This window comes from Struthio camelus, chromosome 19, assembly GCF_040807025.1.
Source record: "Struthio camelus isolate bStrCam1 chromosome 19, bStrCam1.hap1, whole genome shotgun sequence".
In the NCBI taxonomy this organism is placed as follows: Eukaryota; Metazoa; Chordata; class Aves; order Struthioniformes; family Struthionidae; genus Struthio; species Struthio camelus.
Window position 1 is genome coordinate 9,132,496 of NC_090960.1, and position 22,713 is coordinate 9,155,208.

The following is a 22,713-nucleotide window of genomic DNA, read 5'->3' on the forward strand; positions in this document are numbered from 1 at the left end:
GCGGGCGCCGAGGGAGCGGGCCGGCAGGGGAGGGGAGGGGAGAGGACAGGAGGGGAGGGGAGGTTAAATTTTTATGAATGGGGCAGCCCCGCCTGTCATTGCCGGGCGGCGCGGCGGGTGTCAGCAGCGAGCAGCGGCGCAGCGCGGCGGCGCTCCCCGGCGCGTCCCGTGCCCGGTGCCCGGTGCCCGGTGCCGGTCCGCCGCCGCCGCCGCTCATGTCCGTCCGGCGCCGCGGGGCCCCCGGCCCCGAGCCCGGTGCCGGCGCCGAGCCGGTGCTGCTGCGCGGCGCCTTCACGGCGGGGCCGGGGCCCGGCGGGGCCGCCTGCTCCCTGGCGCTGACGCCGCGGGAGCTGCAGGTGCGCGGCCCCGGCGGCCCCGACGCCGCGCTCCGCCTGGCCGACTGCGTGGGCTGCGCCGCCGCGCCCGCCGCCGCCGCCGCCGCCGCCTTCTGCCTCGTCTGCTACCCCTTCGGCGGCGGCCGCTGGCGCTCGCCGCCCGCCCGCCACCGCCTCGAGAGGACCTTCCGCGTCGCCCTGGCCCCCGACGCCGAGGGCAACCTCCGCATCGCCCAGACGTGGAGCGAGAAGATCCGCGAGCTCGCCGCGCCCCCCGTGCCCCGGCGGGACGGTGAGTGCCGGGCTCGGCCCCTTCCCCGCGCCCCGACCCCGTGGCCCCGTTCCGCCGCCCCGGGCGCTCTCCGCACCCGGGGGCAGAAGTCGCTCCCCGGCGGCAGCCGCCTCGCCTGGCGGCCCGGGGGCTCGGCCGGAGCTCGAGGGGGCTGACCGGCCCCCCCCCCCCGGCTCTCGCGGCGCCGGGGCGGCTGCGAGCGGGGCCGCCGGCGCGGCGCGATGAGCTGGCGGAGAGGCATTTTCGGGGCCGAGCCTGCCCGCCCCGCCTGCCCGTCCCAGCCCCGGCTGCGAGCTGCCCGCCCCGCTTCCCGTGCGCGCACGGCGGGTGCGGAGCGCGCTGGGCACCGGCCGGCTCCTGCACCCCCGGCCCCCACCGGCGGCCCCGGTGCTGCCCCTGCACCCTCGGGCGCCGTCTGCATGTGCGAACAGCCGCAGCCCGCCGCCGTGCCCCAGCAGCCCGTCCGGGTCCGGGTCCTGCGTGGTGGGACAGCTCGACCTGCAGCCGGCCGAAGGCTGCAGGGGGCCCGGGAAGGGGAGAGGGTCTCTGCCTCGGCGCCGTGCCCCGCTGCGCTGCGCGTCCAGGCTCTGGGAGCCTGGCGGGCCGTGGGGGCCCGCGTCCAGGGGACGGGGTGCTCCGGCTTGGGGACGCTGGGAGTGGCGCTGGCAGGTCCCTGATGGCACCCCAACAGACACGCCAGCCTGGCCCGGGGTGCCGAGGACAGGCAGGACCTGGCCTACCCCCAAACCCCAGCAGACCCCTCTGCGGGGCTGCACGGGGGCCATTCAGGCCCCCAAGCAACGGACTGAAGTGGCAGGAGGAGGAAGGTGAGCGATTTGCACCCCCAGAGGGTCCCCGTGGCTGCCCCGAGCCTGGGGAGGGGATGGGGCACGTCTGCCCTGAGCCTGCGCACGGTTTTTTCCCCTCCTTGCCCTTAAATCAAAGCGGCAGCAGGGCCGTGGTCACGCCAGCCCACTGGGGGCCCTTTGCATGGTTCCCTGCTCCCCTTCAAACCCTTCAGCTTAATAAGTAGCAAAGCTTTGAAAAACAGCATGAACAGCAAAAAAAAAAAAAAAAAAAAAAAAAAAAAGGGTTCCTTGCTGACGCAAGGAGGACGGGGAGCCGGGCACCGTCCCCAGCCAGCACCCGGCGAGCAGGGACTGCCCCGGGCCTGGGGGACGACCGGGAGCCCCCGGGGCCGAGCGGGGGGACGGGACGGGACGGGACGGCCGCAGCTTCGCCCCGCGGGCCGGGCTGTCCGTGCCCTGGCGCAGCCCGCGTGCTGCCTGCCGGAGGGGATCCCGTCCGGCAGGCCGAGCGCGCGGGCGAAGCTGGCGGTGCGGACGCGGTGCCCCGGCCTCCGCAGCGAGGGCAGGGCAGGCCGGCGTATGTTCGAGCATCTGAGCGCAGATTCAATTATATGCACTACTTCGTTTATTTAGCTGTCCAGTCACACTGATCAGACTTGGAAATTAAGAGGCATGCGGTTAGGGGGATCCTGTCAGATCACATTTAGCCCAGCTCTTGCTGCTTGGATTTTAAAATGCAGCTTTTTTACATGACCTGCAGCTACAAAACAACTTTCTTCTACTCTTAGTTTATTTAAAAAAAAAAAAAAAAAGCAAAAATGAGTGAGAGCGAAACCAGTTCCCCAGCTCTGTCTGCAGCACGAGCTCTGCAGCGGCACGGCCCCCAGCGCCTCAACATCCTCGCCCTTTTGCCAGGCGGAGCGATGGCGATCGGGCCCGAGGAGCTCGTTGCCCGACCGGGGCCGCCGGGGAGCCCCAGGAAGGAGGACGGCCGAAGGCCGCGAGGATTTTGCAGTTATTTCGTAGATGAGGGCCAGCAGGATTTGCAAACCTCCTCCCCCGGGTCGGAACAGAGATAAAAGCGCCTCCAGCCGCACCCTGCGCTCACATCCGCCGTCATGTGCCGGCGCGGTCGCCTATCTCGGGGCGCGCACCCCCGTCCGTGCGCGGGGCAGATAAGGCCGGGCCGGCGCGTGCGGGTCCGTGCGAAGCCGTCCTGCCCCGCTCTCGCCCGCGGCGTCCCGGGACGGGCCGCGGGGTCGGAGCCGGAGGCTGGGCACCAAACTGCGGGCCCTCGCCTGTGTTAGCTAAAGCATCCTCAGGAGTAAAACGTCTGCGGCGCCCTGCAGCGGGGGGAGGCGGTTCCCCCTTTACTTCTCTTTAAGGGAAAAAAAATCCCCGAGCTGTTAATAACCGCAAACCCTGCGGGCAGGGGGGGAGCTGTGCAACAGGGAAGCGAACCTCGTCCCACCCTGCAGCTGGCCGGGCGAGGAGCAAACCTCCCCGGGGCCCTGATGCAGCAATCGGCCCGCGGCCGCGGCAGGAAGCCGCCCGCAGCGCTCCGGCAGGCTGCTGCAAGCCGTGGTGGCGGGGGAGCCTGCGCCCACGCCGCGTCCTGGCATCCAGGGAAAGGGCTGCAGCAGGGCCCGGCCGGCGGCTCCGGGACCCTCGCGGCTGCTGGCCGGAAACGCTGTGCCGGGGCTCCGGCTGCGCTTACCCGGCTTTGCTGAAGGGCCCCAGCTCTTAACCGCAGCCCTGGCCGGGAGCTTCGCTTCGGCACGCGCGCGGCTGCCGCAGGGAGGGCAGCGGGCACGGCCTGGGGCGCAGCGAGCATGCGGGGACTCAGCGGGTCTGCACACGGAGGGCTGCGCGCGCCCCTCCGGGGAGACACAGCGGGATTTGTGCCTCACAGGCTCGCCGAGCCCCCTTCCTCCTGCCGACTGTGGTTGCGAGCCGAGCTCAGATCGTCCTTCCGGGAGGCGTCTGACCCTCGCCACGGGGATGCCGGGGGCCGGCAAGGCCAAGGGACGCGCCGAAACCTCTCCCGCCCCACAGCCGGGCTCGGCGGGGGCTCCGAGCCGGGGCTGGAGTCGGAGCGCCCCGCCAAGCCCCGAGCGGGACCCCCTTCCCCAGCCGAGCAGCGGGTCCTGGGCGCCAGCCGGGCCGCAGCGACGGGGCAGCAGCTCCGCGGGGCTGCTTAGGAACGCTGTGGGTTAAAAAAGCCGTATTTAGGCTCCTTAAGGGTTTCCCTGCAGCCCCTTGGGCTCTCCCTCTGCATCCTCCAGGGTGGGACGCCTCCTCCATCGCCCACCGGGGATTTGAGACCGATGGCGGCTCCTGGCAGCTGCGGTCGCCCGGAGGGGAGGGATTTCGTGCTCACCGGGGCCAGCTGGGGCCAGAGATAAGGAGCAGCGCGGGGCGCAGGGCGGCTGGCCGCGGGGCGAGCGGAGCAGGGAGCCGGAGCCCGGGAGCGGGTCCCGAGCAGCAGGCGCCGCGGGGCGACGACGGCGCGTGAGGGCTCACCGGCTCCGGCGGGCAGAAACTCGACCCGCTGGCACCGAGGTCGGGGATGCTCCAGGCACGGCCGCCACCGCGGGGCCGCCTGGCCGGGAAGCCCCTGGCGAGGCCGGGGCCAGGGCCGGCGCGGCGCCAGCCCGGACATCTCTGCCGCGGGGGTTTTAGCTGGAAAAAACGGCTGCTTGTGTGTTTAAACTCGACGCAGCTGCAAGGACCCAAGCGCGTAGACGGGAGAGGAGCAGCTGGCGGTCGGCCGCCCCCCCGCGCTGCATTCCCGCTCCCTGCTTATAAACCCGGTTTTTCCCTGCCGCTCCGGCGTGCAAAGCCCGGACGGCTCCTGGGGGGTCCCGGCCGTACCGGGAAACGCTCTTTGCTTCGGTGACTCAGAGCTCACAACGGAGCAGATTTTTTTTTTTTTTGGGGGGGGGGCCGTCCCCGGAGGCAGAACCCGAGCTGAGTCACGCCAAGCCCGAGCGCCGCGTGGCAGCGCGCGGCGAGGGCGTCTGGGCACCTTGAGGAAGAGGGGGGTATCGAACCTGCGCGTTGCTCGCTTGCCCGGCCCGCCGGCGAGCCCCGCTGAGCGGAGCGCTCTCGTCTCGCCCCCGCGCCAGGCCTCAGCTACGGGCTCCTGCCCCGGCCCTGCCGCGCGCTGGTGCTGCTGAACCCGCGGAGCGGCCCCGGCCTCGCGCTCAAGGACTTCCAGGCCCTGGTGCAGCCCATGCTGGCCGAGGCCGACGTCGCGCCCACCGTCTTCGTCACCGGTGAGTGCCGAGAGCGGCTCCCGCCGGCCGCGCAGGGCTCCCTCCCTTCCTCCCCGGCGCCGGCCGGCCGGCACCCTCCCCGCTGCGGGGCCGGGCCGGGGCGAGCGCGGCGGGTGCCGAGCCCGGGGACCGGCCGGCGGCGCGGTGCTGCCTGGTGGCCGGGGCCGGCTGCCGCTGCGCCCGTCTGCTCTTCCCGGGGACCCACCAGGAACCTCCGCCCTAGAGAGACCCCACCACGCTCACGAGAAGGTGCGGGATGAGGACCTGGCGCAGTGGGACGCCTTGGTGGTCATGGCTGGAGACGGCCTCCTGCACGAGGTGAGTTGGGGAGGCGGACGGCCTCGCCGCCGCGCGCTGCTCCCCGCTCGGGCGCTTTGGGACGAGGAGACGGGCAGGGAAAGGCCTCGGGGCAGCCGCGGTCCTGGCCGGGGGACGCCGCCGGCACGCCGGGGCGCCCGCCAGCTCCCTCCCTCCGTCCCGCAGGTGGTGAACGGGCTCATGGAGCGGCGGGACTGGGAGGCCGCCGTGACGAAGCCGCTGTGCATCCTGCCGGGGGGCTCCGGCAACGCCCTGGCCGCCTCCATCAACCACTACGCGGGGTGAGCCCGGCGCGCGCGGGGGCTGCGCTCGCACCGCGGGAGACGCAGCGAGGCCGGGGGCTGCCCACGCTCCTCCCCAGCTGCTCCCTGCGATCCAGCTCCCCCCTTTCTCCTCTCTAGGCTCCGGATCTGGCCCGTTTTTACCCCAAAATGGCCAGAGGCCGAGCCGAGCGGCCCAGGGCGCAGCTGGTCCTGGGGTTGGTGACCCACGCCTGCCCCGGTTTAGCAGCCCCCAAACCGGTTCCCTCTTTCGAGGGCTGGTTTATCCCTCCCTCCCGCTGCAGAAGCTCCCGCCGCGGCAGGCAGCGGCCCCCGGGGGAGGCTGCGCCCAGCTGGGACGCGCCCCAACCGCAGCACCCCCGGGGGCTGCACGCGGGTGCTGAGCAAAGCGCGGCAACCCCAGTGCCCCGCTCGCTGCCCCGGGGCCGCAGGAGAGACCCCCCCCCCCCGGCGGCTGTCGCGGGGGCTGGGGAGGGGGGGGTCCCGGCCCCAACTCACCCTCTGCGTCCTTCGCAGCAACGAGCGCGCCGTCAAGCGGGAGCTGCTCACCAACTGCACCTTCATCCTCTGCAAGGGGCTGCACACGCAGATGGACCTCGTCTCGCTGAGCACGGCCTCCGGCAAGCGCCTCTTCTCCTTCCTCAGCTTCGGCTGGGGCTTCATCGCCGACGTGGACATCGCCAGCGAGAAGTACCGCAAGCTGGGCAACGCCCGCTTCACCGTGGGCACCATCCAGCGCCTGGCCCGGCTCCAGGTGTACCACGGCCGCCTCTCCTACCTGCCCGCGGACGCTGCCCCCGGCCGGCATGACCCGCCGGCGCCCGTCCCCAACGGCCACGCGGGCTGCCTCCTGCCGCCGGCCGAGACGGAGGGGCCGGGCGCCCGGGGCGAGGGGGCTCTGCCCGAGGACTCGCTCCTGGTGCCGCTGCACCAGCCGGTGCCCGCGCACTGGACCGTGGTCCCCGAGGAGGACTTCGTCTCCGTCTACGCCATCTACCAGTCCCACCTGGGCTCCGACCTGCTCATGGCGCCGGCGGCCCGGCTCCACGACGGCCTCATCCACCTCTTCTTCCTGAAGGCCGGCGTCACCCGCGTGATGCTGCTCAAGCTCTTCCTGGCCATGGAGAAGGGGACCCACTTGGACTTGGACTGTCCCCACCTGCGCTACGTGCCCGTGCGGGCTTTCCGCCTGGAGCCGCGGGCCAGCGCGGGGGTCATGACGGTGGACGGCGAGGCGCTGGCCTGCGAGCCCGTGCAGGGCCAGATCCACGGCCGCCTCTGCCGCGTCGTCTGCGGCTCCTGAGCGCCGCGGCGGGCCGGGCGCGCTCCCCACGTGCAGCGCTGAGCCGCGGGCACGGCCCGCCGTGAGGGCGCCACAGCCTTCTTCCCACTCAGGAACACCTTCCTCCTCCTCCTCCTCCCGTAGCAATAGCCCTCGGGGCCGTGGCCAGCCGCAGCCCCTCGCCAGGCACTTTGCCCCTCTCTGCACTTTACGGAGCCCGATAGCTTTACCGCCGCGGGGCAGGCGCCGCGACCGGGCCGGCCCTGCCCCCAGAACGGGCCGCAAGCCCCATCAGGTACTCGGTGCCGGCACGCCGGCCGGCCCGTTTTTAATCGCGGTCAGCGGTACGACGTCCTGCGGCCCGGCCGGCCGGCCGCGCCGCCCCCCCAGCGCCGACGCACACGGCGGCCCCGCCGGGTCCCCCCGCCGCGGAGCCCGGCCGCTCGCCAGGGATGCTCAGGACCAACATCTATCCCAGGAAATCAACTGTTTTTTAAACAAGAGAACGTTTCTACCCGCCGCTTCCCGTAGAAGCAGAGTTTATTCTGGTGAGACAGCCAATAAAGATCTAGCATTTGCAAAAAACGCCCCCGGGTTTTAAATCCAGCCTCAACCCTCTCTCCACGGAAAGGGCTCCCGCGCAGCCGTCAGGACGGATTTAGCTCAGCGCCGCGGCCCTTCCCTGCCCGCACGAGCGCCTCTCCGCACCCCTTCCCGCTCCGAGCGGCGTTTCCCACCGGGGCCAGACTGCCAGCGAGGCGCCGCTGGCGCATCCCTCCAGCCGGCGAAGGGCGCCGCGACCTTGCCCGCCCCTGGGGCCAGCTGGAGCCCTGCAGCAGGTGGCTGCTGCAGGGGTTACTCAGCCTTTTTGGTATAAAATTGCAGTAATTAAACCTCATTTGCAGCGCTCGAGTACAAAGTGGAAGGGTAAACAGCAGTCGCTGTTTGCATTTATTCATCTGCGAACTATGCAATTAGGATGGAAAGCCGGGGAAGAAGGGCCCGTTTGTTCTCCCCCGAGCCCTGCTGGCAGGGAGACAAGTTGGCGTTTTCAGGCCAGCGAGGCAGGCAGCAGACAGGAACCGCGGCCCAAAATAAAGTTATTTCCCCAAGGCCATTGAGTCAGGTGTAAAAATGGACTCAGCGATGCTTTGCTAAGCTCTTTAAGCATGCCTAACATCGGGGAAGAGCCCAGAGCAGGGGACGCGCTCAGACCTTTCAGGCTGCCCGGGGAGCCAAGCGGCTCTGGGGCGCAGTGGCCAGAAGGCTCTCCGAAGTCTCCTCCACGCTCCTCTCCGGGGACAGCTGTCCCGTCCAAGGCAGGAGCTTGTCTGGGGTCTCTTTTCCTTGATTTCCCAGACTTTGCTGCACAAATATCTTTCTTTACCTGATTGCCTCCAAAAAACCTGCCCGGCCCCGAGCTCCTCAGCATGTTGCCCAGGCAGCTGAGGGCTCTTCCAGAGGAGCCACCCCACCACTGTCCTGGTGGTTTGCCAGGCTGCGGCTCCTCCCGCGCAGCCTCTCGCTCCTGCTACCCGAAGGAAGGAGCAGCACCGCCACACAACCCCCATGAGGCAGCGGCTCAGCGGTTTTAGAGCAGGCCCCCAGCAAAGCCGCAAGTCTCAAGCCATTAACGTCGCTGCACGTGCTCCTTGGCTTACGCCGGCCGAGCCACCCCCGGCAGGCGGAGGGAGGGCAGGGAAGGCCTGCCGCGGCCACGGGCTCACGCTGCAGCGAGTTTAATGCGCCACGAGCCCACGCGGGATGTGCCGGTGCTGCTGCCTTGGAGCCCCAGGGGACGGACACGCACCGGGTTGCGGCTACCTCTGCAGGCGCGGGGTAGCTCAGTGAGCCCCCACTTACCTCTGCGTCGCAGTAAGGGCTGGAAACGGCGCGGGCACCAAGCTCGCCTGCTGCTGGGCTTCCCGCAGCTGGAGAAGGCTTTGCTGCACCCGGGGTCTGGCCCATCTGCCAGGCGTGCTGCGATGCACGGTGAGCCGCTGGCCACCGAGCAGGCGGTGCATTTGCCGTGGGCAAAGGGCTGACTCCAGTCGCCGCACGCCGCAGACTCGAGCAAAGCTTCCGTGCAAAAAGGGAACAGCTCCTCCAGGGCCAGCAAACCCTGCTAAGCTGTACTAGGAGAGCGCTCAGCTCCAGCCACGTTGTCCCACTGGATAGCAGGCCGCGCAGCTGACCTGGGTAAAAAGCCTAACTGCGACGTCCCATCAATAAGGGTAGTTTGGGTCTACTTCTCGCGGCATACAGGGGAAAGCGGCAGCTCCTTGCAGCCACATCCACCCGGCTCCCTGGTGCTCCCTGCCCCGTCCAGCCCAGAGCTGGTGCAGCCGCGCACGCTGGAGGCAAGGCAATTGCCAAACAAGGCAGGAAGGGGGAGGGGGGGGAGAAAAAAAGAGACAACAATCAGAACTACTCACAGAGGCAAAATTTAATGGCAAGTCATCTTCCCTCCTTTATTACACCTTGGTTAGCCAAACAAAAAAAAATTCTGCAGGTAAAAAAAGTTTTAATGGTCACACAGCACTTTATACATATATCGTAAGCAACCAAGCATCCACATCTGCACGTGAACAACACACCTCTAAGCATGGCCTCAATAGTCAGGTCTTTTTTTTTTTTTTTCCTCATTTAAATACTGTACAGAATCAAGGCTACAAACTGATTTTGTAATGCTTCTTCCCCAACCCCAGCACTTAAAACAGTTACAGGCTGTTCTTATTTATACATCACACAGTCGTGTAGCCAGTTTTAAGGCTAACAATACGCATCATGCTTTGGCTTTTTTTTTTTGTGTGTTTTTAAACTTTTTTTTTTTAAGGTTTTAGCCTTTTAAATTTTGTTACCCTTAAATATTACATACATACACAAAAAATTACATAGCTGCAGTGTGCTCACCACCAACCTCATCACCCAGGAGCTTCACATTATCAAAAGCTTAGAAAACTTGTAAACCTCTGTGCACGCTTCGGTTTGGGACTGCCGGCTACGGAGAGCGAGCGATGCTACGGTAGTGGCAGCCAGGGAACAGCACGTCCCCTTCCAGAAGGTCAATAAACACCTCCTCAGTAGGAAGCCCCAGGAACCTGTGCAAAAGCTCTTGGTTGCTATCAGAGGAAACAAAGAGACTTTTTGGGTGAAGGGGAGGAACTGGCAGGCAGAGCCGGGCCCCTGCCCTCCTCCCCGGCGGGTTGGCAGCCTGACCTTCCCCGCTGCCTTGCGGCCCGTGCCGAGCCCTTGCCCACCGCTTGCTTTCCTGTGAGATGAGAACTGCAGAGAGTAATGGGTGGGGAAAGCAGGAAACAGCACCACCTCTGTCTCCCCACCCCAGCCATGCAATGGCCCTAACAGGTTTTCTCCCCCTGCTGCTGTCTCCGAGAGCAGCCCGTGCCGTCTCCCTCCCTGCTTGGAGGGGGAGGAAGGACAGCAGCAGCCTGTCGCGAGGAATGCGGCAGACAGAGGAGTTCAGCATCTATAGGTCATCTACTGTAATTATGTCCGGTGAATAAGAGGTTTACTCATTTGTGGAACAAGCCTCTCTGCTGCTTCAGGGCAAGGGAAGGGGAAGGCAGTCAGTAACAGCCGCACACCCCCCACCCCATCACTCCTTTTTATTTTGGAGTCCCCCTTCTCGCTCACAAAGTGATTCATTCATTGAGCATCAGCGACAGCCAGGGAGCAGCCATGAGTTACACGTACAATCCACGCTGCCCCGCCTGTGGCTCAAAGCATCTCTCCGTGCCCCGGCTCAGGGCTTGCCGCGCTGCCCAGACCGCCTGCTTGCTGGACACAGAGGGCTCTCGGGGCTGGAGCAGGGCCTGAGCTGCTGTGCAGCTGATCCGCCCGCAAGCCAATGCTTCAAGAGCTCTGCGGGCCCAGTCTTCATTCACAGCCAAGTCCTGCTTCCTCCAGAGCACTGGGAGCAGGGTGAACCCTGTGAAATCCTGGCAGGGGATGGTCATGCACAAAGGGCTTGTGTGCAGGCAGGCTAGCTCTAGAGCATCGTAAGGGCAGCTAAAAACACCAGATGCAGAGAGCTGGGTGGGTTGGGGGGCGGGGGAGAGGATTTAGGCCAGTAGGTTCAGATCCTGGCCCTTCAAGTAGCAGAAGACACTTTGTAAACATAGTGGGATTAGACTGCTGCTGTTCTCAGTTTCAAAATAAGGAAACCTGGGTGGAGGGAGAGGAACACAGTCATGGCTGAGCTACAGAGGAGTTTTTTCTCCACCCTTACTTCCAGCAGAGCTGAACGATCGGCCTGATTCTTCTCCAGCAAAGCCTGGCATCACCAGCTCCCTGTGCCAGCTGGAAGGACCAACTGACTCTCCCTGTGACACAGACTGTGCTCCACATGGGTGCTGAGTGGGTGCTTCTCCAGTGCCTAAACACTGGGAAAATGCAGCAGTGCTGGAGCGTGATCTTCCAGCTCCAGAAGTGAAAGTACGCGCGTGCACACACACAGAAAAAGGTGTCCTGACTAGGAGACTCTGGCTCTGATAAGTCACTGCTTCAAAGTGCTCAAGGTCACCAGCTCAGACAGCTTTCTTGCTGCTGAAACATGGGCTGATCTTGCCAGCCATTTCCTATAGTGGCATTGCAGCACTGCAGTCAAGATTAAGGATGTTATGCGCTGTATCTGCGATGCTACCTGCCACAGGGGTTTCAGGCCTTCATAGGAAATGGCTGGCAAGGGAAGGAACTGATAACAGTCCACACCAGTGTCTGATGTGCTCCAGTTACTGGCCAAGTAACAGCACAGAAACGGTCACAAACTGCTGCTGCTACAACAGGACCTAGTCACAACACAACGGATCCTTTCCCTTCAGCGACCCTGGCTCAGACAGCTCCAAAATACCCATCTGCAGCCAAACGATGGAGAAGCAGCAGCCATACCACATTCACTATCCAGACTAGCTGCTAGATCTACAACACATGCAAGATCACTCTTCACCTCCTGCCCAGGTGAGGCTGAGATCCAGGGGTACCCGTAGTGCTGTGTGACAGCCAGGATGGCTGGGAACGAAAGATTCAGATACCTAAGCAAATACCAAGGGCAGAACCCTGAATCCCAAGTATTTCTAGAAGACAGGCATGCATGGTAGGGAAAGGGAAATTTGCCTTACTCTGGAGAATAAGAAGTGGGGATGCCTAGAATTGCTTCCAGAAGACAGACCAGAAGACACAGAACTAGATGGAAACCCCGCAGCACTACCAAGGCTGAACAAATACTAGCACAGAGCTCTGGCTCTGCACGTCAAGTCCTGATCAAAGAACCTTGTAGCTATCAGTGAACAACTAAGACTACAGCAACTCTGTATGGTGGAGACAACTTCAATGCAAACACAATCCAATGTCTAAGTACATATAAGCTGGGGTAGGCTTCATAAAACCCATGGCAATGCAGAGAAAAATGAAATATTGGGAGGGCATTGCCCTTCATCTCCAGATACTACACCAATCACTTCTCCTGGCTTGAACCCCAACAGAACAAGTTGTTGGCTGTAGCGCTGGGTGGGAAGAGTCTTTGTGTGGAAGGTGCCCCAAGATGAAAGTGCAGAGGGAATGTGGCTGCAAGACTGCTTCTGTGCAGGTCTCAAATCTTACCATTGCAGGATCAAACTCGCAAGAGGAGCATGTACAAGGGACAGTGGAGAAGGAAGAAGGGCTGGGGGCAAAGAGTTATTCATGCTTAGATAACCTTTCCTTTGAGGAGCAAATCAGGCCTACCAACTTCTTTGGAACAAACCAAGCTGAGGAAGAAAAGCTGGAAGGAGAAGCCAGTTTACTGGTAACAGCGTTTGCCAATTTCCTTTCTGCTGCTTTCCCTTCTCCCCTGCACCTGCCTGTCCCTAACCTGATGGTTTATTTGTCCTCTGCCCACTCTGGGATATTGGCCCCTGCTAAGGCAGCCCGGTACTGCTGCAAGACACCACGGATGCTTTTAATGAACCCCTTGGACAAAGGGAAGAGGGGGAACCCAATATCAGGGTAACCACTCTTCTCCGGAAGGAAACTCCTGTAGCTCTTCCTCCTTTTCTTTGGTTTCACACTAGGCTGCAAGGCAGAGTCCTGGGCAGCCTTCCCCTCGTCCGTTCGGTCTCTGGCCAGGTCTACCTCCCTGGCTTGGCCTGTGCTCTCCGAGTCTGAGTACTGGTGGAGATCACCGGCGCTGGGCGTCGAGGTTGTGAACTCTGACTCATCCAGCTCCTCCTTCCCATCGAGTGCTGAGTCGGAAAACTCTGCTGCTGCCCCCTGCTCCGAAGAGCTGCCGTATTCCCCCAGTAACTCCGCATTGTCTCCTGGGCTCTCAGACAGGGTGCCGCAAGCAGAAAGGAGGGAGGTGGAATCTGCCCCGTTGGCCTGTTCGTGGCTCCGCTCTACCAGCTCGTTTGTCTCCAGCCAGGACTCAATGCGGGACACCAGGCGCCAACCGTTGCAGCGAAAATGCTCGCGGATTTCATGCTCAAAGACTTCCACTGGTCTGCGCAGCAGCTGCATCATCGACTGCACCACCCGGATCAGGGTCATCTCATTGTAGCAGCGGCTGTTCTCATAGCCCTCCTGAAGGCCACGGTCACTGTCAAACCCTGCCTCGTTGTAATAGGGCTCATTCACTAGGATAAGACCTGCCAGAAAAAAGGGAGAGCAACAGGTTAAAGGAGGAACTTTGCTGTGAATCATCATTCACAGTAGAAACTGCTGGGCCTTGATTTTTGCTAACATGTTTGAGGTTCAAGGGTCATGCCACTGTCTCTGAGAGCACAGACAAGGCACTGCAGGAGATCATGTTGCAGGGAAGCTGCACTTTGACTTCAAGCGGTTAGAGGCCAAGCTAGACAAACGGGAATCTTCTGCAAGATGCACTGGACTGATATCACATGGGGAGCACTTGTCTGAATGGGTCTGTGGCCTTCTGCTAGGGGCTGGATTCTCCTAGACCCTGCCAGGGGCACCAGCATGCAAGATCCTTGGCTGGCAAGCACAGGCTTCCACCAGCATGATGCAGAGGGCACACAACAGAGCACAGGAAGTCAAGAGGAAGGGAAGGAGAAAGATTTTGTAGCTCACTCTCCTCAAAACAACCATCAAAAAAGTTACAAGCAAGATATAACTAAACACACCCAAGGCTTTTTCCTCCTCCTTAAATACGACCCTTCTCCTCTTAATCAGAAGGCCAAACCTAGGTCACTGGTTTGGATCTGGTCCTACTGCTTTTACCAGCATAGGCCCCTCAGACAAAGCAGTAGCAAGATACAGTGAATTTGGTGACAAGTCACCCACTTCCTCCTGCCTGTTTCTGGCTTCACGTAATTACATGTATGTAGCAACAGCACCAGTGCTGCCAGGCTGCTGGCAGCCTGCCACAAACTGCATTAGAGCTAGCAGAAAGGAGATCATGAGTCTCAAGAGTCCAGGCAGCAGGAGGGGGAGAGAATAATTTGTCACCAGCACCAAGGTGCTCCAGTAAAGCACTCAGCATTTCACCTTCTAAATTTGGATCCTCAGCTTCATAAATGAGAAAAGGCATTTCTCATGGTGTTGTCTCTCAAAAGGAGGATACAGGTAGGCTGTGAGACTTCAGCAGACCAGGAGTGGCCTGCTGATTCAAGGCAGGAGCCCTTGGTCTGTGTCAAGGGTTTCCCAAGTCACATTCCTGGACTGTCTGGATAGAAAGGTGGCCTTGGGGAGAATACTTCATTTTGCCTGCCTGCTGTCAAACCAGACTGTGGCAGGGCAAAACTCCTCAGGCAGGAAGCCCTGGAGCAGGTCTAGACACACCTCTGATTATTCAGCTTCAGAAGCAGTGTAAACACCAGCATCATGGGCAAAAATACACCCAGTGTAGGATGAGTGGGTGACTCCGGATAAAAACAGCTTCAAAGGAAGCCCGGTTTAGCAGCAACTTCAACTCTCTAACTTTGGTAACTGGCTGAGGGCATAGTGGTTCACCTTTGTCAGCTCAGAATAACAAGCAAAACAGCTCTGTGGTTAGCAGCGAGAAGGTAAAGCATTGTGTCAGAGACCTGGGATGCAGCCAAGAATCAGGGCATGAGAAAAGCTTCCACTTGCTTGGACTGCTGACTTGGAGAGAGATGGAGAGGATGCTGCTTTGTCCAGCAAGGTGAGAGCACAGCTGGCACCACCTTGTGCACAGGGGGTTACAGACCCCAATTGCCCCCACCCCCACCCCACGCACTTCGGCCTGTATCCCCTCTTTCCCCTGGCTCTTCCTGTCCTGCCGGCTCTGCAGGAGCATTTACCTTGGATGGAGATGAGTACTTGAAGGAGGCTGGATTTACTAGTCCACCTTTCTGTCCCCTGAAACACATATACAAATGAGTCACAAAGGGCTGAAGCAGCACCCGTTTGCTGTGTGTTAAGTGCTGGATGAAGGCAGGTCCTAATCTCTAGGCTCAGCAGACACAGATGGGAGTTTCAGGTCTCTCTCTGCATACCCCTATCACTAAGGTCTTGCAGTACACAGAAGGAACAAGGGACCGACTCCACAAGCACGTGACACGCTCGTGTCCCTATTGTATCAACCCAACTCTCCGACACCTTCTGCTAGTCCAGCCCTGCGCTCACCGTATGCCACTTGTGCCTGCAACGCTGTAAGCCTATAGCGTCAGACACTAGTTCCAGTCCCGTCTCCCCCCTTGCCCCGAGCTACCCCAATCTGTCCATCCAAGACGCACACTATTTCACCAGCTCTGCTTATTCCTGTCTCCAGCGGGGCTTTAGATGAGGCCTGCAGTGTGGCACAAAGTCTGGGTGACGGGGACCTAAACCATGAGAGAACATCCCATATTTGTGCTGGCATCTCTGCTCCCTCTCAGCTCTGCCAGCCATTACACAGTCTGGCTGGTTGACTACAGGCAGCTTCATCAAGATAGGACAGGCAACGGCCAAACACAATTCCAGAGGAAGCCTAAATATGCTAGTTATCTACTTCAGATATCTGAAACAGAGCCCAAAGCCTAAGCCCCCCTCCCAGTTCAAGCACAATCTGAGAGCAGAAGTCACCTAGGACTTTTGGCCTGGTAGGAAGTGGCTTGTTCTGAAAGCTGGCCTGGCACAGCAACAGTTTCCTGCAGAGGAACAAAGCCAGCATTACCTTGCCTATCCATGTCCCCAGGAGGCTGACGCACACTTTGCCATTGTCATACAGGTTGGGATTCAGTCTCCCACTACACTGGGAGAGGTAGCGGAAGAGAGGTGGGACAGCAGGGTAGATGTTGGGGAGCTGGATATCGAAGAGAAAGAGGCCATCTTCATAGGGTGTGCGCGTGGGCCCTTTTATAAGTGCTGAGAAGAGATCCTGCAGAGAGAAGCAACATAAACTACTAGGCACTATGAATGCCCTCTTACCATGGCAGGGTTGAATTTGCAGAGAAAGGGCAGGAGGGGCTACAATTAACAACTCTCACCGGGGACCTGCAGGGGCCAGCTCAAACACCACATCTATGGGCATTTTCCCCTTAGAAGGAGCTACGTTTCTGCCACAGCCCCAGGGCGGACCCAGCCTCTGGGTCTGAAGCAGGGCTTCAGAGGATGGCCAACCCCCACCACTCTACCCACTGTTTACACCATACTCTGCTGGCTGCCCACTTGCCTTTCCTGCTCCAGCAAGACATGAAGCCCAGGGGGCTAAACACCTGTAACAGGCTCCTTGCCATGAGGAGCTCTGTGTTTGCCACCCCGATTTGGGGAACGTGAGAGCAGCCCTTTATGATAACTAGAGCCTTATTTAACAGGCTGCACGTGTTCCTGCAACTCCAGTGCAAGGGATTAAGGCTAAGCAAGGAATTCTACTGAAAGCCACCAGTCTGCAGAGCCCAGCACCAACACACAAGCATTTGAGTGCAAACACTTGCCATTCGGTCCTCAAAGGTTTTGACCATGATGCCATCAGGTAGGGAGGTGGCCAGGAGAGCCATCTCTTTCCGCACGGTGCTAAAGAACTTCTTCGCTTCTGGGGGCTGGAACTCCATTTTCTTGAAGGCATGGGTATCTGTGGGGCAAGGAACAGAAAGGGATTGAAGCCTGCCTCTGGAAACTGCCACAGGCTTTCCGAATGCAATTTTTTTCCCCCCACACATTATTAAACGCATCACTGGGAAGAGAAGAGTTGGGGAGTACCAGCAAGAGAAGCTTCAGAAGTATCTCGTTGAAGACTGACTCTTGTACCAACAGGAAACCCCACAACTCCTCAAGCTGTCCCAGCTCCTGTGTCATCCCAGACCAATTAAACTTGCTCCAGTGCTAAGCCGGGAGACAGTCTAGAGACTGCTTGATTTTTCCCACACTGTACAGCAGCCACAACTTGCATCTTCTGTTCTCATGGCTCCACACGATATTGTCCCTGTGCCCCACAAAGCACCTTGTCCCACACCTGCGACAATGATGCATCACACAGTGATGACCCTTTCTCTGCAAAACCGGAATGCAGCTCCCATTTCTATTTATACACACCTGCAGGTTCAGAACAGTTTGGTCACCTTTCCCTGAAGTTTGGCCTAGATGGCTGGCTTGCAAGCACCTTGGGCTCTTGCAAGGTGCCAGCGTTCCACACAAACAGACACGCTTTTTTATTTTTGGCTGATTAACATTGGCACAAGTGGACAAGGACACTCGCTCACAAAGGACACCCAGCCCAAGAACACCAGCTGTTCTGCTTCTCAACCAACCCATCCCTGCAGAAAAGCCTGGACAAACACTGTAGCTTTAAAGAAAATATCTGCAATGGAAAACAACTTATCTCAGAAGCCCATCAAAGCTCTTTCCAAAGTACACAAAAGGGAAATCTGGTTCTGTAGCTTGAGAAATAGCGGTAGTGTTTAGAGATGCCTCCTAAAAGCCAGGTTTAGGTCCCAGAACAAACTGTGCCACAGAGAAGCTGTCTTGAATTTCTCCTCCCCAGTTAATAAACTGGGAGAAAGACTGGAAAGACCACCAGACGTCCAGTCCAAAAGGCCTAGAAGCAAAGGTTTTGTAGAAGGAGAAACGCTGCAAGATAGCCACGAAGAAGAGCGTCTACCAGACTGGCCTGACCTGACACAGACACTCACCTGGAGCATACTCCAGCACAGAGAAGACCTCTCCCTTGGCACTGGTGAAGGTGACTCCAGGCTTGCCCCCGCTCTGCTGACAGAGCACTGGTGTCTCACTGGGCCACTCTGACCTCACCGGTGTCTGTGCCTCTGCTTTTTCTTCCTTCTTCTCTGTCTCCACCATGGCTTCCATCTTTTCCTCCTCTGCAATAGCCACGTTATCCAAGGTCTTCTTCAGATTTTCCTGCAGCTTTTTAATGTCATCCAAGAACTTCTTCTCCCGAGTGGGTTTTTCCAGCTCCACAGTTGGGGAGGTGGGAGAGCCAGTCAGCAGCTGCTCCACAGTCATATTTTTCAGGCTTTCCAAGATCTTGATGGCCTCTTTTAGCTCCCGGAAGCTCTTGGGGGCTCCGTCCTTACCAGCTTTCTCTGCAGCAAGATCTGCAACTGCCATAGCCACAGCTCCCTGGACTTGTTCCTCTACCTTTTTCACCTCTTCTGCTGCCGGCTCCTCCGGCTCCAAATCCTCAATTCTTGGGTGGTCATCTTCCATGAGGCCATTGTCTGTCTCCCAGCTGTCGCTTTCATCCTCCCACTCAGAGGATGCCCCACTGGTGCTGCCATCGACAGAATCATAGTCCGACTCCTCAATCTCTGATTCAATGTTGTATAAGTGCTAAAGGAGACCAAAGGTAGAAAAGACACCAATGTATTTATGACTTAAGTACAGATTTTTAGTTGTTTGTAAATGAGGACAAGTCAGTTCTCCCCATGAAAAGGGGACTACCAGCTGGAATTTGTTGGGCTGTTTCAATCCCCATCTATCCCGAGTGGATTGTGTTTGATCCAAATAATGCAATCATGAATGACTTGCGCAGATTGTAAATCAGCATAGCCCCATCCTCCACCTTTCAAAGTAGGGCACTGTGGCAAAACTAGGGCAGTTCTAGGTGGGCCACAGCACTCCCAGGACTGGAATCCAGCCGACCAACGACAACATGCACGCACCATCAGCTACACAGATGTCCGAGGACTTCTGAATGCGGAGCTCGTTTAGAAGATGTTACATGTGTGTTGAGTTAGTATTTCTAGTCTTGCTTCTGTGCCAGCAACTGCATTGGCGCAGAACCCTGATTTGGCTGCACTGATGCTCTGTGCTTACAGAGACAATGCTGGACCTGGGAAAACATTCATACATCAGCTCTCTTCTCGCGCGGCCCAGAGTAATTGCCAGAGCTCTGCTACACTCCTTTAGCTGTTGTACGTCACTGTTGCCTAAAACACAGCTGGGACAATGAAGCCCAACTCAACTGCTAAACACACTCTTTGGTAAAATGTTCTCTTTCTTTTCACTTCCTGAAAGTTGAACCTGCCCACCTTCCATCTAGTCCCATCTCTTCTAATCATGCTCTGCACATGGCTACATCTCTCCCGAGGTCCCCTTGTAGAGGCACACAAACACACTCATTACAACTACAAGCTCCATCACACAAGCAAGGAAGCAAGAACAACTTTGCAAGGCTGCGTTAGGAAACTTACAAGATGGAGCATTTTATCCACAGGCTTCTGATGCTTGAATGACAGCCCAAGAATCCTCTTAATCTTGCCAGATATGATATTGGCCCCAGAGGCTAAAGCACACAGACACTCAGTCCTCTTGTCAGAGCCTTGAACTGAACCAGCACTGTTCAGCCAGTCCTGTGCTACCCAGAGACAGGCAGCCAACAGGGGTTAGCTGGGTTCAACACAAGTGACTGCAGGCAGGAAAAGCCATCAAAACTCACTGCCCTCAAAGCTAATCCAAATCTGAACTGGAAAGTTAATTAGCCAGTTATGCCATCTTTATTTTTAGAGCTGAGAAAAAGCACTCGGACAGCTCGTCTCTGGGCACGTGGACAAGCATTGATAAGTCATGGTTTTACCAACTGATAATTCATGCTCCTGACATTTCCCCAACTCCCATAATTACGCAGACAAGCAGAATCGAAAGGACTGGCGTGACACAGCAGGAGCTGCTGCAGAGCCCCAGCGCCGCAGCGTGAGAACAGCCCTTTGTGGCGCGCACATCAGACCTCTGATTGTGCCCGTGATCCAAGCACATGTGACAACAGGGGGAAGGGAGACAGCAGCCTGCTTTGTAACACCCTAGCCCATTGCCATAGTGCAGGCATTGACTATTCTACTGTAATTAATGCAGAGCTGCTTGGTTTAGAAAGAAATTTTGATCAAATACTTCCACGCACAAATGCATTTCTGTAGCAGAGGCAATAGTGTTCTCTGCCACACTGATGGAGACGGGACCCTAGAGAAGGTTTTCTTTTGTCTTTGGGCTGTCTGCCTTAATTTGAGGCAACAAGGAGAAGAGACATAGGATTAAAGCGTATGTGGAGCAGTGAAGAACATTCAAAGACAGTACAACAAAAACCCCGAAAACAGAATAACGCAGAAGGCAAAGGAATGGGGCTAAGTGGATTAGCAGTGTGATTCTACCTACATTTTAAAGCTTATATTCAACTCCTTTCACTCCCCACGTTGGGAAGAGATTACTGTCTGAACCCTAGGTTACCTAAGGTCACATTTTGTGTCTCTAGCCCAGCTTTCAGGGGAGCTTCTTTAGCCTTGTAAAACACTACATTGTCATTTCACAAGTGAGACTGAACAATCTGCTGTTTTTCAGTGGTGATTTAGTTGAGCAATGCAGCGAGCTTGGGCTCAAGTCAGGATCGAGGATCACTGAACTTTGCAAACCCCTCTGCAAAGCAGCAGGCTCTAGAGGCCAGGAACAGGGTTGTGGTTAGAGCTGCGTGCATGCAGTGCAGTGAGCAAAGGGAATAACACTCTGGCCATACCTTCCTGGCAGCACAGAATTTTTTTTAAACTCATGAGCAGCAAAGACCAATTAGTTCCTCAGTCCTCCTGACAAAAGCAAGGATTTTAACATGCCAACAGAAGTGGGAAGTTACCCATCACAAAGAAAGGGAGGTGTAAATAGAGCAAGACTCTCTTACCCAGCGAATCTCTGCATCCAGGATTTAAAACCAAGACTTGTCACTCAGTGACGAGTTACAGGGATACCATGAGCTAGAAACAGGACCTCACCTGAGGCAGAATGATGGTCTTGGAGTTATCGGCCCACACCACTTCCACTTTACTGCTGACATCCACACGAGCCACCTGTCCAACTGAGGGCTGTAGAAACAAGAACAAATTGTCAGTTCCCTTTCTTTCCCAGGCGCTTGCAGAGCTGGAAGGTTTTGAGAAACAGATCTTCCCCAGGTTGGAGGCCTGTAAACCTGGATCCTCATTAACAATGTTCTCATGCTTGCAATTTGGCCAGAGAGCCAACTGCAGCAGAAGCAACAGGAGTCCTGAGATCCCATGGGAGAGGAGAAGAATCCTACGCGTACGGTTTTGTTGCTAATCTGAGCTAACAAAGGTAGACCACGGTTTTATCCCCACTGAATCACTGCCATGGAAACAAGGAAAATTTACTCCCCACCTCCTCTAAGAGGAGAGGGCTGGGAAGGGCCAGACTGACAGCAAACCCTGACTTCTGCTCAGCACCAGAACCATTCAAGGGCTGCGGCTTCACTGGAAGGCAACACCACGGGGGGGGGGGGGGGGGGGGGCGGCTCTGCCAGAAAGGGGAAAGGAGACCTTCCTCTGAATCGGGCTGCCCTCTAGTGGGATGCCAGGAATGGGGCCTTGGCGCTTGGCCAGCCAGCAGAAAGGGCTCTCGCAGCAACTTTTCCCAGCAGAGAGTAAGCGCAGACGTGAACAAACATGTCACAGTTGGCACAGGGCACGCACAGTTAGTAGTGTCTTCCAGTGTAGGAAGGTTATTTGGGTCAGCTGAGCAAGCACAGATATGTTTCACACTGCTGAAACTAGAACCACAACAAGAGCCATTCTAAACTTTTTAACCCTTTTCTAGGGCAACCATCTCAAAAGCTGAAGGTCTTGCAGGCACACTAAGGAAGCCTGTTTCCTAGCAGAGAGCGTATTCTCTCAAAAATGAATTGCTCCCTCTTCCTCCCCAGAAGATCAATCAAGTCAACAATTCAAATCAAACGCATACATGGCAAGTCTGATGAAAACCAGAAGCCCAGGCTTCAGTTGTTAAGCGAAACAGGTTTCTCTAGCTCCAGACAAGTCAACCTTTACTCTTGGCTCAGGAATGCATAGGATAGCCTCATGTTAGAATTAAATCCTGCTTAGGACTTCAGAGTAAATTAAAAATATCATTTTTGATTCTTGTCTCAATTTTGTTTTTGCTCTCTTACAGCCCCAGTCATCATAGTCAAAGGACTTCCAGGTTGCATCTTCACTAGACTTGGAGATTTTCTATGCTAGTCAGGAGAGCAGGGCACACTACAACACAAAATTAGCAAGCTAGGGAGTTCAGGATGTCCGTGGGGGGCCCAAAGCCATACATCTCCCATCGACTCTTTCATGTGTCCCAACACCAATACCTGGTGACATGGTCACATAAGCAGGCCCAGCACTCACCTCATCTTCCTTAGCTGTGGCTCCCTCTGAGTTGCCAATGCGAATCACAATGTCAGTAGTGCGGAAGCGGAAGTCTGGATGATCAGCAATATCATACACGCTCACATCCTCCTCCTCCCCGATCAGCTACATTGGAGACAGAAGGCAAACATGTCAGCCCCAGGAAGCTGCACTGATTTTCAAAGTCTGCCCTCAACACTTAAAGTGCTTTTTGTGTTACGTTTTGCCAATTTCCAGTTGGTCCAACAGCCTGCAACATGGAGCTACTAAAGTCCCTTCTTTCCATATCATTCTATAGCAAACACCTGCTGCTGTGCAGTAGTGCCAGGCATTAGGCAGGTCAAACAAGGAATAATAACGAAAGGGAAAAAGACTGTCCTGTCTCTTGTCCATTCACCCTTACTTTTTTTTCAGGTTTTATGCTGCTAAGATGACAATACAGAGAACAGCATTTTATACCCTTCTGATTTCTCAAAGACAGTTCAGTAGGGCTAAAGGATAGCATTTACTTCGGAAACAATTCAAGGTAACAGGAAGCTTGAT

General features: G+C 57.9%; 2 protein-coding genes across 4 annotated transcripts in view; one reads left to right on the forward strand and one right to left on the reverse strand.

Annotated features, from left to right (window-relative positions):
- The first annotated feature begins 215 nt into the window (after positions 1–215).
- Positions 216–7,180, forward strand: SPHK1 (sphingosine kinase 1). 2 transcript variants are annotated; one of them, XM_068913831.1, is made up of 5 exons: positions 216–627; positions 4,565–4,714; positions 4,938–5,032; positions 5,198–5,313; positions 5,830–7,180. In XM_068913831.1, the coding sequence occupies exons 1-5, from the start codon at positions 216–218 to the stop codon at positions 6,614–6,616; spliced, it is 1,560 nt and encodes a 519-aa protein (XP_068769932.1). In that variant the 3' UTR covers positions 6,617–7,180. The 2 variants fall into 2 exon arrangements, with proteins under 2 accessions (XP_068769932.1, XP_068769933.1); XM_068913832.1 differs by lacking the exon at positions 216–627 and adding an exon at positions 1,179–1,454.
- A 1,843-nt stretch (positions 7,181–9,023) lies between these two features.
- UBE2O (ubiquitin conjugating enzyme E2 O) overlaps positions 9,024–22,713 on the reverse strand; it is a 70,465-nt gene continuing 56,775 nt past the window's right edge. For both annotated transcript variants that reach the window (XM_068913398.1, XM_068913399.1), the window contains exons 12-18: positions 22,171–22,296; positions 20,761–20,850; positions 17,680–18,337; positions 16,486–16,622; positions 15,726–15,929; positions 14,872–14,929; positions 9,024–13,236 (exon numbers count right to left, since the gene is read on the reverse strand). In XM_068913398.1, coding sequence (XP_068769499.1) covers positions 12,473–13,236; positions 14,872–14,929; positions 15,726–15,929; positions 16,486–16,622; positions 17,680–18,337; positions 20,761–20,850; positions 22,171–22,296 — 2,037 coding nt within the window. In that variant the 3' untranslated portion in view covers positions 9,024–12,472. The remainder of the gene's footprint in view (positions 13,237–14,871; positions 14,930–15,725; positions 15,930–16,485; positions 16,623–17,679; positions 18,338–20,760; positions 20,851–22,170; positions 22,297–22,713) is intronic.